The sequence below is a fragment of the Neoarius graeffei genome, chromosome 1 (assembly GCF_027579695.1).
Source record: "Neoarius graeffei isolate fNeoGra1 chromosome 1, fNeoGra1.pri, whole genome shotgun sequence".
Lineage (NCBI taxonomy): Eukaryota > Metazoa > Chordata > Actinopteri > Siluriformes > Ariidae > Neoarius > Neoarius graeffei.
The window spans coordinates 82,330,597-82,346,241 of record NC_083569.1 but is presented as its reverse complement, the minus strand read 5'-3'; the positions used below and the strand labels follow the sequence as shown (position 1 = coordinate 82,346,241).

Genomic DNA, 15,645 nt, shown 5'->3' with positions numbered 1-15,645 from the left:
GCTGTCAGACTGATGATTCACTGCACAGTAGCTCAAATGAGTGGCACTAATCATTCAAAGCATCCATCCATCTATTATCTATGCCACTTACCCACAGAGGGTCACAGGGAGCTGGAACCACTCCCATATTTTTAACAAATTTTTAAACAATTTTATATTTGTAAACCACAAAAAAAAAAAAAAAAACCTGTAACATGAACTGTCCCAACTCTCCCCATCTGGCCATTTGGGGATGGGGGGAATCCTTAAATGTTTTTCCCTGGAATTTAAATTTAATTAATAATACCATACAGGGGCGGCACGGTGGTGTAGTGGTTAGCGATGTCGCCTCACAGCAAGAAGGTCCGGGTTCGAGCCTCGTGGCCGGTGAGAGCCTTTCTGTGTGGAGTTTGCATGTTCTGCCCATGTGGGTTTGCTCCGGTTTCCCCCACAGTCCAAAGACATGCAGGTTAGGTTAACTGGCGACTCTAAATTGAGTGTGAATGGTTGTCTGTGTCTATGTGTCAGCCCTGTGATGACCTGGCGACTTGTCCAGGGTGTACCCCGCCTTTCGCCCGTAGTCAGCTGGGAAAGGCTCCAGCTTGCCTGTGACCCTGTAGAACAGGATAAAGCAGCTAGAGATAATGAGATGAGAATACTATACAGCCACTTTATTAGGAACACCCCGACATCTACCTGCTGTTTTATGCAGTTCTCTAATCAGCCAATCCCGTGACAGCAGCACAATGCAGAAAATCATACAGATACAATTCAAGAGCTTCAATTAATGTTCACTTCAAACATCAGAATGGGAAAAACTGTGATCTCAAAGTGTGACTTTCTTTCACTGTGGCATGGGGGTTGGTGCCAGAGGGACTGGTTGACTATTTCAGAAACTGCTGATCTCCTGGGGTTTTCACACACAACAGTCTCGAGAGATTGGTGCAAAAAAAAAAAAACATTGAGTGAGCGACAGTTCTGTGGGTGGAAATGCCTTGAAAATGTAAAATGGCCAGATTGGTTTGAGCTGCCAGGAAGGATATAGTAACTCATATGATCACTCTTTACAACCGTGATGATCAGAAAAGCATCTTCTGTAACAGCAGTTGACCACACTGCTCCTTCCACTCCTGCCAGCCAAGAACAGGAAACTTAGAATCAAGAACAAGTTCCTATTAAAGTGGCCGGTGAGTGTATATGGTAACTTCAGGCTACATGCTTTAATTCCTAACAAATCCTGAATTCACCAGCATACATTACACCATAGAATGGAGGTGGATGCAAAGTCGAAAATACAAGTTTTGGTTGATAGAATATTTAACTGCACATACCTTGCAGTCATATTCAGGTTCGTGGCTCCAAAGCAAATAGGTTACTCTAAGAGGCAATGTCTAACTTCTGATGTCATCTAAAACCTGGCCTGAGTTTCCCAAAAGGATCGCAACACAAAGATCATCATTAAATAGTAGCGCGAGCAGCACAATGAATACTCTCTCTCTGAGTTAAGACGCTCTTAGCGTTAGGAGGCTTTTGGGAACCCCCCTGATTGGTTGAAATTAATTTATGGAATTACAATCTGTCCCAAGTCTCCCCGTCCCAAGTCTCTCCACTCTCCCCTACACTCCTGGACAAAAAAAAAACGTGGGCCAAACCCAATGTTTTTAATGCTGCCTACCCCCTGATGGTACAACCTGAGGTGTACACAACTGCTGACCCTGTAATTTTTGGGTGGAGGAGCATGAAAGAACGACAGCTCCAAAGGCTATGCACAATGTTCCTGTTCTTTTGTATAAATGTAATGGGCATTCCTGGGGGCCTTGTGTTAGCGCCATCTACAGAATGAACAGATAATTACTTTATCCTGATTCATTCAGAATAAGGCTGAGACACACCTGACTGCATTCGGTGAACTCTTCATAATGCTTAACCGATTAGATTCAGATGGATGCAAGGCAAAACATTTGCAGGTTATTTTCAGTCTCTTCACAGAAAATGATCAGAATATTGAAGTTTGCTCAAACCTAATTATTTGTTTGCCGTCATGTTCTATCCATCCATCCATTATCTGTAGCCGCTTATCCTGTCCTACAGGGTCACAGGCAAGCTGGAGCCTATCCCAGCTGACTATGGGCGAAAGGCGGGGTACACCCTGGACAAGTCACCAGGTCATCACAGGGCTGACACATAGACACAGACAACCATTCACACTCACGTTCACACCTACGGTCAATTTAGAGTCACCAGTTAACCTAACCTGCATGTCTTTGGACTCTGGGGGAAACCGGAGCACCCAGAGGAAACCCACACAGAGAGCATGCAAACTCCACACAGAAAGGCCCATGCCAGCCGCTGGGGTCGAACCCAGGACTTTCTTGCTGTGAGGCGACAGTGCAAACCATTACACCACCGTGCCACCGCCTTCACGTTCTATTGAGGTTTTATTTATTTATTCAGCAGACGCTTCTATCCGAAGTGTTGAATAATAAAATTAATCTAGTGTTTAAGTTTTTATTTTTGCACTCTTTCGAGCTTGTTATTGTAGCTTCATATTTGTAATGCACTACACAAACACACCTTTATCCTTTTAGGTTGCTACCACACAAGTATCACCATAGTAACAGCAGGAAAAGGTCAACAAATCTGCCATGGAGGGACAGTGGTAAGTTATTGTGGTTCTCTTACTTACCTTTGACTTTTTTTTTTAGAAGTCATTATTTGAGACATACTGGAAACCAAAAAAATGTAAGGCTTCTATTGTAAATTAGAAGTCTCTCCTGTGCTTGTGCTGATTTTTAGCCCTGCAGGAAAGCAAAAGCTCCCAACTGGAGACTTGTTTCATGCCGCAGTGTCTGGAGATCCTGAGTGGCTGTGTTTATGTCTGGAGAGAGTGCAGTCACCAAACCAGCAGCTGAATAAACAGGTGCCAGCTTAATAAGACTGCTCACGGATTAAAATGAACAAAGGTCTCCTGGTATTATGGTTGCTAATATGAAGTATGCTAATCCGAGTTATCCCTGATTTCTCCCAGGGTTGCCAGGTCTGTACAACTAATGATTAATCAACATCCTGACTATAACTGAACTGATGTGTTGAACATCATACAATTCATCCATTCATTCACTTTCAGTTCCACTTTATCTTGGTCAGGGCTGCAGTGGAGGGGGTCCAGATCCTGTTCCAAAGCAGGAATACAATTGAGATTATTCTGTCCACATTAAGTGGATATGAGCAATCACACACTCTGATTGGCTACACTACTACTAGGATATCAGCTTATATACAGTGGTGCTTGAAAGTTTGTGAACCCTTTAGAATTTTCTATATTCCTGCATAAATATGACCTAAAACATCATCAGATTTTCACACAAGTCCTAAAAGTAGATAAAGAGAACCCAGTGAAACAAATGAGACAAAAATATTATACTTGGTCATTTACTTATTGAGGAAAATGATCCAATATTACATATCTGCGAATGGCAAAAGTATGTGAACCTTTGCTTTCAGTATCTGGTGTGACCCCCTTGTGCAGCAATAACTGCAACTAAACATTTGCGGTAACTGTTGATCAGTCCTGCACACCGGCTTGGAGGAATTTTAGCCCATTCCTCCGTACAGAACAGCTTCAACTCTGGGATGTTGGTGGGTTTCCTCACATGAACTGCTCACTTCAGGTCCTTCCACAACATTTCCATTGGATTAAGGTCAGGACTTTGACTTGGCCATTCCAAAACATTAACTTTATTCTTCTTTAAGCATTCTTTGGTAGAACGACTTGTGTGCTTAGGGTCATTGTCTTGCTGCATGGTCCACCTTCTCTTGAGATTCAGTTCATGGACAGATGTCCTGACATTTTCCTTTAGAATTCGCTGGTATAATTCAGAATTCATTGTTCCATCAATGATGACAAGCCATCCTGGCCCAGATGCAGCAAAACAGGCCCAAACCATGATACTACCACCACCATGTTTCACAGATGGGATAAGGTTCTTATGCTGGAATGCAGTGTTTTCCTTTCTCCAAACATAACGCTTCTCATTTAAACCAAAAAGTTCTATTTTGAACTCATCCATCCACAAAACATTTTTCCAATAGCCTTCTGGCTTGTCCACATGATCTTTAGCAAACTACAGACAAGCAGCAATGTTCTTTTTGGAGAGCAGTGGCTTTCTCCTTGCAACCCTGCCATGCACACCATTGTTGTTCAGTGTTCTCCTGATGGTGGACTCATGAACATTAACATTAGCCAATGTGAGAGAGGCCTTCAGTTGCTTAGAAGTTACCCTGGGGTCCTTTGTGACCTCGCCGACTATTACACGGCTTGCTCTTGGAGTGATCTTTGTTGGTCGACCACTCCTAGGGAGGGTAACAAGGGTCTTGAATTTCCTCCATTTGTACACAATCTGTCTGACTGTGGATTGGTGGAGTCCAAACTCTTTAGAGATGGTTTTGTAACCTTTTCCAGCCTGATGAGCATCAACAATGCTTTTTCTGAGGTCCTCAGAAATCTCCTTTGTTCATGCCATGATACACTTCCACAAACATGTGTTGTGAAGATCAGACTTTGATAGATCCCTGTTCTTTAAATAAAACAGGGTGCCCACTCACACCAGATTGTCATCCCATTGATTGAAAACACCTGACTCTAATTTCACCTTCAAATTTACTGCTAATCCTAGAGGTTCACATACTTTTGCCACTCACAGATATGTAATATTGGATCATTTTCCTCAATAAATAAATGACCAAGTATAATATTTTTGTCTCATTTATTTAACTGGGTTCTCTTTATCTACTTTTAGGACTTGGGTGAAAATCTGATGATGTTTTTGGTCATATTTATGCAGAAATATAGAAAATTCTAAAGGGTTCACAAACTTTCAAGCACCACTGTACCATGAGTAGAGAAAAACAAAATGGCTGAGCGTGTTGCTGAACCAACCGAGGATGACATGAAAACTCTATTCGAAAACAAAACCCCAAAATTACAAACAACAATAAAATATGGAATTAAATTATTGATAAGAACATATCTTTTTTATTTTTCAAGAATTATCATTATAACATTTTTTTTTACAAAAAAATTCCTCAGCAGAAATGATTTTGTCGGCCATTTTGTGTCCGACAATGGATATTATTTATCGAATTAGCAAAAAATACAAATCAAAATGCTCTGTTTCTCAAAATCCAGTGAATGTGGATAGACTAAAACAGTTATTCCACTCAATCTCATCATACATGGCTTATAGACAACTCAGCACTACGCATCTCATTGGCTTTCAGCTCATGTACAACTCAATTTCATGGAATAACTGTTAATTAATAATAATAATAATAATAATACTTTCGTTTTATATAGCGCCTTTCAAAACACCCAAGGTCGCTTAACAAGGTATCTGTGTAGGTGTGTGTAGGTGCGTATGTAGGTGTATGTGCTTATGGAAACTAGCAGCCAAAGGCCTCCAAGAAAAGATGTGTTTTGAGATGTTGCTTAAACACTGCCAGTGAAGGGGCATGCTGAATGGTGTTGGGTAGTTTGTTCCACAGAAATGGAGCAGCTACATGAAATGCTCTGTCACTGGTGGCCTTAAGTCTGGAACGAGGAATGACCAGCTGGCCCTTGGATGAGGACCACAGGGATCTTGAGGGAGTATAGGGGTGGAGGAGCTCAGAGAGGTAATGGGGGGCCAGGCCATGCAGGGACTTGAAAGTGAGGAGGAGGACTTTGTAGATGATGCTAGATTTGATGGGGAGCCAGTGAAGCTGTTTGAGAATGGGGGTGATGTGCTGCCAGGGCCTAGTGCCTGTAAGGATCCTGGCAGCAGAGTTCTGGACATATTGCAGTGTCTATGGCCTTGTTGGGTAGACCAAGCAGAATAGCATTGCAATAGTCTAGACGGGAGGAGATAAAGGCATGAGTGAGAGTCTCTGTAACTGTGTTTGAAAGTAAGGGCCTGAGTCTGGAGATGTTTCGGAGATGGAAGAAAGCAGATTTAGTGACTTTTTTGATATGAGACTGGAATGATAGTGATGAATCCAAGATGACACCCAGGTTACGGACTTCATGGGATGGAGTGATGGAGCAGCCATCAATGTCCAGATGGAAATCTCCAACCTTCCTGAGCAGTGGTGCTGGTGCCACCACCATGAGCTCAGTTTTATTGCTGTTCAGCTTGAGAAGATTGTTGGTCATCCATGTTTTGATGTCTTGCAGACATAGAATGAGAGGTGTGGGGGGAGCTGAGCAGAGGGTTTGGTGCTGATGTATAGTTGTATGTCGTCGGCGTAGCAATGGAAGCCGAGATCATGGGAGCGAATAATGCGTCCAAGAGGGAGCATGTATATGGTGAAGAGAAGAGGGCCAAGCACCGAACCTTGCGGAACGCCGTGGCTGATGGTTGCTGTGGTGGAACGGGAGTTTTTGAGTGTGATGAATTGTTGCCGGTTGGATAAGTATGAGTGAAACCAGAGAAGTGCTGTGCCTGATAGTCCAGTGAACTCAGAGAGCCGCTGCAAGAGGATGGAGTGAGAGACTGTGTTAATTGAATGCCTGTCCATCGCATGGCACTATGCATACACAATTTCACACACTCATTCATACCTATGAGCAATTTAGAATAGGCACTCCACCTGCAGGACTGCATAGCACAGTGGTGTAGTGGTTAGCACTATTACCTCACAGCAAGAAGGTTCTGGGTTTGAGCCCAGTGGCTGATGGGGGCCTTTCTGTATGGAGTTCTCCCCATGTCTGTGTGGGTTTCCTCTGGGTGCTCCCGTTTCCCCCACAGTCCAAAGACATGCAGGTTAGGCTAATTGGCTACTCTAATTTGTCTGTGTGTGTGAATGATTGAGAGGAGAAAGCCTCTATAATAATAATCCAGTAGAAGGCAATGGGAAATCACTACTGTAATTCTTCCCTAGAAACTTTGATGGTTTTAAAACTTCAGAGCAACCCTGCCATCAGGCAGAACACTGAAGAAGAATCCACCTGCAGCCATGTTTTTGTGAGTTGGGAGGAAACCGGACATCCCTGAGTAAACCCACAGATGATAACCTGAGCTCAGGAGTCAATTAGTGACACTGGACCTGAGAGGTGGCAATGCTGTGGTGTAAAGCTTTCTTTAAAAGTTCTTTCACCATGTTCCTAAACTATGAACACGAGTATAAGGATTTATTTTGACACATTACATTACATGGCATTTAGCAGACGTTCTTATCCAGAGCGACATACAACAAGTGCAAAAGTCAGGTACACAAAGTACTGAACTTCTAGACAGGAAAGTTCTTGTGTCAAATGTACAAGTGGCAGAATAACACTTAGTGTAATATTCTGTTCAAGTAACAAGCAACAAACAGCCAAGGAAAACAAGCCAACCATTCATATAAGCTGACAAAGTACAAATAAATAGAGAAAAATAAAACCCCAGTGGCTAACCCCGGGCTAGACAGTACACAGTCTGGGTTGGTCAAGACTGATACACAGTTACACAGTTGGCAGGGAAGCAGGGGAGCCACAAGTATATTCTTACAGTAAACAAAGCCTGTTAATTGTACACCACGTGCATTTACTGTAGTTACAGGACTTTATTTATACTGATTTCTACCAGTGTTGTAGTCGAGTCACTAAACCTCAAGTCTGAGTCCAGTCTCAAGTCCCCAGTGTTCAAGTCCGAGTCATTAAAGAAAATTTCGAGTCCACTATTGATCCGAGTCAAGTCCGAGAACAAGACTCCATGCGCATCATTTGACGGTGGCTGTTGCTGCCTTTATGTGAAAGCGTCTCTGCTACTGTGTTGGATTAACGTTACTGCTCGACTGCCCCGTTTTAGTTAATAGGCTACAGATAAAAAGCTTGTTCATCGCTCAGCAAGCCCCGCCCACTATCAACAGGGCAAATAATATGAGAGAGGGTTAACACTAGCTAGTTCATCGCTCAGCAAGCCACGCCCACTATCAACAGGGCAAATAATATGAGAGAGGGTTAACACTAGCTAGTTCATCACTCAGCAAGCAAACCCTGCTATCAACAGAGCAATGAACATAGTGTGTCACTTCCTTCTCTGGGTGGAGTCTTACCAAATGACGATTGAAGTTCGAGGTTGTTCCCGTCGTCTCCTCGATAGTTCTTCTACATATGGAACACATAGCAGTGCATTTTTTTTTCCCACTGCACGAGAAGTCTGTATAAGCAAAGTGGATAATTGTAGGGCCTTCTCTCCAGGCATTTTAGCGCCATTAACTTTAGTTTGTTCCTGAACATGATGTATGAACAGGTGAATGTGCATTCTCTTTGTCAGGGAGTGCGAAGTATTCTGTCAGAGATGATTGGGAGATGGATGTAAGTACAGAAGGTGTGTTTATTAATACAAGTAAAAACAGGTATACAATGCAGAACGGCAGGCAAAATTGTAAAACGGTGAAACAGGCAACAGGTCGAGTGAGGCACAAACAGGCTATCGTAGACTCAGCAGAATCAAAGGTGAGAAATAGGAAAACAAACAAGGAAGGAAATAAGGCTCGGTAATGTGTCAGCAACGCAACTCAATACTTTGCAAAGTAAGTGTGCTTTCACAGTCTTTATATAGGTGTGCTGATTGCACGGGTGCGAGTTGTTGACGGCGTGTGCGCTGTCCGAAGCGCGCCTGAGAGTCTATCTGATGCACACGCCAAGGCGCGCAGGTGTGACACTCTTGGACAAAATTAGTACAAAATTAATGCCGATATAAAAATCTTGTGCCAAGTTATTATAGCATGTTACAAAAAATAAAGAAAAAATCAGAGTCCTTGTCTCCAATTTATGAGTCATGCAAGTGTAATAGCCTATGCCTTTTACTGTTTGCATTTTAAAAAATGCTTACTTACTTAACTTGTAGAAAATCGATAAATAATTTAGTGTATCTAAAACATTAACACCTGGACAAAAGAATCAATCCTTTGCAGGTCAAAATGAAGCCAATTCCACAGACTTGGCAGTATTGGCATTCTTGTGGCATAAACACGCCTGTGGAAGTAGGAGTCCTTTTAATGGGTGGTGACCAGGGATAGGCACACTCACTGTATAACTACCTAAACTACTAGTAGAATATAATTTTTAAAGAAAATTAACTTTAATTTAACTTTATTTTGTACAAATAGGAAGAGTTTTTGTGTTTCAGTTAGCGGGGTGAGACTATGGAACAGGTTCACCATGGAGTTGAAGCAGTGTCCAAACATAAAACAGTTTAAAATGAGGTTCAGAGATACTATTTTCAAGAGGTACAGGGATGAGGGAGGTGATGGGTAGCACTAAATGTTATGAGAACACTTTTCTGTTATTTTTCATGTCTGTGTGTGTGTGTACTGTATGTGAAGGTGTATGCTTATAATAGATATATTTTATATGGGTATATGTATGTAGGTATGTATGTATGGGGAGGTGTGTGTATATAGGGATGTATATGTGTATATGTATGTGTATGTATGTGTTTTTTATATATATATATATATATATATATATATATATATATATATATATATACACACACGTATGTATATATATATATATATATATATATATATATATATATATATATATACACACACACACGTATGTATGGATATATGGGTATGGATATATGTAAATTACATTTAGGTTTTCTAAATACAAAGTCAGAAATACATTTTATTTATCTATAAGTATCAGGCATGAGCATCTAGACAGACAGGTAACAAGGAAGCTTGTTATTGTTATTATTTAAGGAGAAGGGGTGGGAGTTTATAAGTTATACTTCTCACTCCTTTTCAAATATGTATGTCTATGTATTATGTTTAAAGGTTTTGTTTTATTTTTCTTTTTATTATTTTTGGTTTTCATATTCGAAATAAACACTTCAATCAAATCAATCAAAATCAATTTTATATATCTTTGGCACAAAATACAAAAACAAACAATATGGAATATAGTCTATTTTATGGTAAAGTGTCACTACCGTCTACTTCCTAAGGCTCCATTTGAGCAGCAGACTGATTTGGCTGTCACACACTATAATTGCTGACTGCAGCAAACAACCCAAATAAAACTCATCTCATCTCATTATCTCTAGCCGCTTTATCCTTCTACAGGGTCGCAGGCAAGCTGGAGCCTATCCCAGCTGACTACAGGTGAAAGGCAGGGTACACCCTGGACAAGTCGCCAGGTCATCACAGGGCTGACACATAGACACAGACAACCATTCACACTCACATTCACACCTACGCTCAATTTAGAGTCACCAGTTAACCTAACCTGCATGTCTTTGGACTGTGGGGGAAACCGGAGCACCTGGAGGAAACCCACGTGGACATGGGGAGAACATGCAAACTCCACACAGAAAGGCCCTCGCCGGCCCCGGGGCTCGAACCCAGGACCTTCTTGCTGTGAGGCGACAGCACTAACCACTACGCCACCGTGCCGCCCCCAAGTAAAACTAATTATGACAATATTTTAATTATGAATTATGAACATGATGTATATTCTACAATGCAGTGAAGTTATACCTGATGCAGTAAGCATATATATGCTAATTGAGCAGTGTGGATTTTGAGCGTACTGGATATTTTACTATGCATCCATATGCGGTTTCAGAAAGAAAGAAAAAACACTGGTATTTTTCTTTATTGAGTGAGCTGAATTTAATTATAAACACACACACACACACATTCAATGAGCCACATTGTTTCTAATGCCACCTATTTTTCCCTGTTTGGTACTCTTGACATCCTGGCAACAAGGGTAAACTATTTCAATTCAGGTATTTATGTACAGTAGGTGTCACTCGACAAGTGTGTCTGGTGGAAAAGCTTTATTTTAGTGTTCAGTGTTTATGTGCATTTTATGTAAAACCATGCCTCTGTGTGTGTGTGTGTGTGTCAGGGTCTTACAGTGCTCCACGTGGCCGCTCAACATGGTCAACTAAATTCCTTGAAGCTGCTTCTGGAATCTTGTACTGTGGACGTGAATGCAAGATGTCCGCATGGCCGGACACCATTACACATGGCACTGAGCCCAGAGAGCAAACCAAACTCTCACTGCTGCCTCACATATCTGCTGAAACATGGAGCAGAGCCCAATGTGTACTAAAATGCATTTTATTCAATAACAGAACAACTGTTGTCATGGCATTGAAGTCAGTGTTAATTGCAGTGCCAAGGATACGATAAACATGCATGTGTACCAGTCTACATGCTCACACACAAAATGTGAAATCAGTGTATGTTTTAGTATGATAAAGTATTGGTGACACCAAGTTTTTGAAATTGGATAAAAGGTTATCGCTGATGTGCTGCCAGTTCCACAGATGAAGGACTGACCCCACTGCACATGGCAGCAGCTGAAGGCCTGAGAGAGTGTGTTGAAGCGCTGCTTCGGGTTGGAGCAGACACTCACGCACGTGATAGCCGAGGACACACACCACTTGAACTTGCTTGCCTGTGGGGTCACAGGGTTGTTGCCAGGTAAACATCAAAGACATCAAAAGGCTTGACAGTCGTTAGAGGTTTCATAATCTATCAGAAAATGTAGTGCCATTTTCTCATTAAAGTGTACCTGTAGTGAATTTTAATTACTAGCTATTTCAAAAGATCACGTAAGATACCAGTAGTTCCATCACATAACATTCGTCATAAGCTCTTGTCAAGTACATGCGAGTTTTACTGTAAGTCACTGCTCTGACAGTCAGGCATGGTCAGCGACATGCTGCCTCCTTCACGGGCTGTTCCAGCACCGGTAGTGATGCACAGTCGTTGGTTTGTCCGATTGTCTGGGCTGCAGTGGACTGGTCACTGACCCCGTGTTGCAAACACCAGTCTAAGATAACACATTATCAACCGATCTGCTCATAAGAAATAGAAAAAATATTTACACTTACTCAAGCTGATCTTTGGCTGGATCGAGTCGAAGTAAAAAAAGAATCAAATAAAAGAGGCACTGTTCATCATCAGTGTCGCAGTTCTCAAGATTGAACCGAATCGCTGTCCTGAATCATAAAATGAATCATCTGAAGCGCATAAAATCTGCGTGCCATCTCGCAACAAGTTTTACCTCCAAATAGCCCAAATTATAGCCCAAATATATCCCTATATTCCCTAATCTCTAGTGGAATGTCAGATAGATTTTATCCTGTTTACAGTGGGCGTTCCTGCTGCAAAAGAGAAACCAATCGAAACAGAAAAAGTGAAAGTGATTATCATGCCGTTACCATGTGAATAGTCTTTTATGAATGTGGAAGTGCGCGCTCTGGTGTGACCGAGTAAGGAGACAAGTTTTATGCTTCATCTAATTTAAAAACTAATATTATTTGTCAGTAGGCACATAGGAAAGTGTAAAGTATAAAGTTTCTGTCAATATGTTTATCATGCTTGTATGATAAAAAAACTCGCAAAGATATCTATCTCAATACATGACCTACTCATTTTAAACCTGTCGAGCTTCACTGGCAAAGCTTTCGACCCCAAAGTACAACCAAATCTACTTGCACATAATGCCATGAAATAATAGATATCTCATCTCATTATCTCTAGCCGCTTTATCCTGTTCTACAGGGTCGCAGGCAAATAAAATAAAGATCTATTCCAAGTATTAGATCTATATTTATTTAATGTGTTCTGAAGTTACTTGACTGGGAAACTCAACCCACAGAACACTGCTTGTTTACTCACACCCAATAACCCAGAATCAATGACTGTACACCACTTCCGGCCGGCAATGGCTGCTCCCCGTGGCTCTGCCTCATGAAAGTTGTCAAGATGGTGGCGCCACCTGTCATATTTACGATTTTATGGGCATCTGAAATTTTGGGGTGACTCGTCATATTAAATGCTACTTTTCGTAAACTGCTGGGATGTTTTCACTGAAACTCACCCAGAAGACTAAAAACATATTCCAACAAGAGTTGTTCACCAGGTGGCACCACCTACCATAGATGAGGCTACACAGGGGTCGTATGTAATTTCATGAAAACCACTACTCCTCCTACAGGAGTGATCAGATTTTGATCAAACTCATGGAATGTTCCCCAGGTTGGTATGTATAAAAGTTGTAAAGACTGTGGTGCCACCTGTGATATTTAACATTTTATGGGTGTTTGAAAATTTTGGGTGACTCGCCACACCAAACACTACTGTTCGTAAACTGCTAGGATGTTTTCACTGAAACTCTCCCAGAAGACTCAAAAGACATATTCCTACAAGAATTGTTCACCAGGTGGCGCCACCTACCGTGCATGCAGCAACACAGGGGTCATATGCAATTTCACAAAAATCGTTACTCCTCCTACAGGATTGATCGGATTTCAAACTCACACACAATAGCAGTGGCCGGTATGAGCTACAGCCTCATCCGGCCACAGGCCAGGCCAGATGAGCTTATGCAATCACGTTGTCTGTTGTCGTTGTCCATCCACAATTTACAAAAATCACTCCTCCTCCTACAGGATTGATCAGATTTTGATCAAACTCACATACAGTGTTCCCCAGGTGTGTATGAAATTTGTCAAGATGGTGACGTCACCTGTCATATTTACGATTTTATGGGCATCTTGGTCGGTATGAGTTACAGCCTCATTGAGGCTATTTTTTCTTTACTTGGTACAGTAACAAACAAAAAATGTCACTGTACAAAATGCCAATAATGATGAGCCTTAATATTACTATTTTGTCAAGTATTTGATTAGACAGACAAATCTTCAGATTTATACTGTTAAGACATTTTTTTTTTGTGTGTGTGTGTGTGTGTGTGTGTGTGTGTGTGTGTGAGAGGATTCTTAAAAACGCAATGTGGCATACTGATAAGAAGCGAGACATGGAGAAACGCCAAGAACTACAGAACCTCAAACAGAATATGATCAGGATGCACAGAAAAGCAGAGGGAATGCAGAAGGTTATTTTTAATTATTTATTTATAATAAAATGAAAAACAAAATGATCAAGAACTATAACCGTAATAGCAAAATGTGTTTATAATACAATAGTCACGTTATAGAGGCGTGTGCGTAAATTATAGAACAAAAAAGCTAACTTATGCTCCTTTAAATCCTTTGAGCTTTCAGTTAGCCAGAGAGGCCATGAACAAACAGAAAGTGTCCGAGTGGGCTGAGAGGAAGGGTCTTCCCTGTCTCAAGTCTCCTACAACAGGCTTGTGGACATTAAGTCATCGCTGCTGCCATTCTGCTAAGCCTGTCAAAAAACATCATGCAAGTGAGTCAAGAGAAATATGGAACATCTCACTAAATCCATCAAGACCTCCTCCAGCAAACATCAACAGATCTAAGACGGTGAGAATCGGTGTCCATCCAGAGAAAGCTGTAGATGAGCCTGATCTGCAGCAGTGTGTGACTCTGCACTGTTTTGGAAATAGGCACATCCAATACACCACGTCATGGGATGATGTTCCACAGCCGGTACCCGATCTACCACTGGATGTCATTCAGAAAGGTCTGTTTCCATCCAAGTTTCCCTCTCGAATTGCTGGTCCACTTCAGTTCCAGTGCAGCAGCGTGCTGGATGTGCCTCATCGAGGAAGTAATCAGGGAACTAAAGCTTCTCCTTGGACCGAAGTGGCAATGCATCTGGCTGAGGATTTCCAGAACCTTCCTGGCCATTACTGAACACTTCAATCACTGGACTGACTGAACAGGGCTGGGGTGGTCAATCCAGCCACAGGCAGAACTCTACAACAGACTACATACTCAATCCTTTTAGATATTCTTTGAAGATACATGACATGGGCGCAAAAAAAAAAGCTTATTGTCAAGAAAAAATGTTTGTACTTTTGACAGATTCTGAATAAAAGAATTCATTGCCTTAATATATTAAATTTGTATTCTTAGTGAAGGAGACTACATTGTTTCTCGACTGACAAGAAGCACATACTTTGCAAATTTTTTGAACTAAAAATTTGCACCTTTTTTGTTCCCATCTGCCAGTAAAAAATATTCCAATTACATTTTAAGTGAAACTGAAATGCATGCATAAATTTCTAATAAAAAGCTTTTAGTGTTAAAAAAGTGTAAACTAAAGAACATCATTCCCCATGCCCTAAAAATCAATCGTATGCTTTGAGATGGCTGTGCTGTTAGCGGTCAGGGTCACCTAACAGATTACTGTAAGGTTTCTTTCCTAGACAAGGGATGTTAGACACCAGTTCTGTTGGCCCACTGTCCGTCAATCCCCCTACCCCGTTGATAAAGGACTTGGTAATTAGCATATGATTTGAGTCAGGGGCTTATTCCAATTCTAAACACAGTTCTAAACTGTGTAATATTTAGACTACCACATGCACAGATTTCAGCAATAAGGCTTAATAAGTACCAATTTTTCATAACCCCATGTATGTGCATGTCACTCATTTAAATACAGGCATGCCCAAAATTAATACAATGTCTTGCAAAAGTATTCATCCCCCTTGATGTTTGTTCTGTTTTGTTGCATTACAAGCTGGAATTAAAATGTTTTTTTTGTTTGTTTGTTTTTTTTTGGGGGGAGCGCCATTTGATTTACACAACATGCCTACCACTTTAAAGGTGCAAATTGTTGTTTTATTGTGACACAATAATTAAGATGAAAAAACAGAAATCTGGAGTGTGCATAGGTATTCCCCCCCCCAAAAAAAAATGCTTTGTAGAGCCACCTTTTGCTGCAATTACAGCTGCAAGT

At 41.2% G+C, this 15,645-nt stretch overlaps 1 protein-coding gene across 1 annotated transcript; it reads left to right on the top strand.

The window, feature by feature from the left end:
• The first annotated feature begins 2,600 nt into the window (after window positions 1-2,600).
• On the top strand, window positions 2,601-14,660 carry ankrd53 (ankyrin repeat domain 53). Its single transcript, XM_060925250.1, has 6 exons — window positions 2,601-2,638; window positions 2,776-2,899; window positions 10,868-11,067; window positions 11,284-11,448; window positions 13,750-13,870; window positions 14,040-14,660. Exons 1-6 carry the CDS (start codon window positions 2,625-2,627, stop codon window positions 14,595-14,597), a joined length of 1,182 nt encoding a protein of 393 aa, XP_060781233.1. The 5' UTR covers window positions 2,601-2,624; the 3' UTR covers window positions 14,598-14,660.
• Window positions 14,661-15,645: the final 985 nt, after the last annotated feature.

Excerpts from the sequence above, each read along its gene's own strand:
- ankrd53 (XM_060925250.1), top strand. Across the intron at positions 2,900-10,867 it reads ACCAGCAGCTGAATAAACAG|GGTCTTACAGTGCTCCACGT; the intron begins GTGCCAGCTTAA and ends TGTGTGTGTCAG. Across the intron at positions 11,068-11,283 it reads CATGGAGCAGAGCCCAATGT|TTCCACAGATGAAGGACTGA; the intron begins GTACTAAAATGC and ends ATGTGCTGCCAG.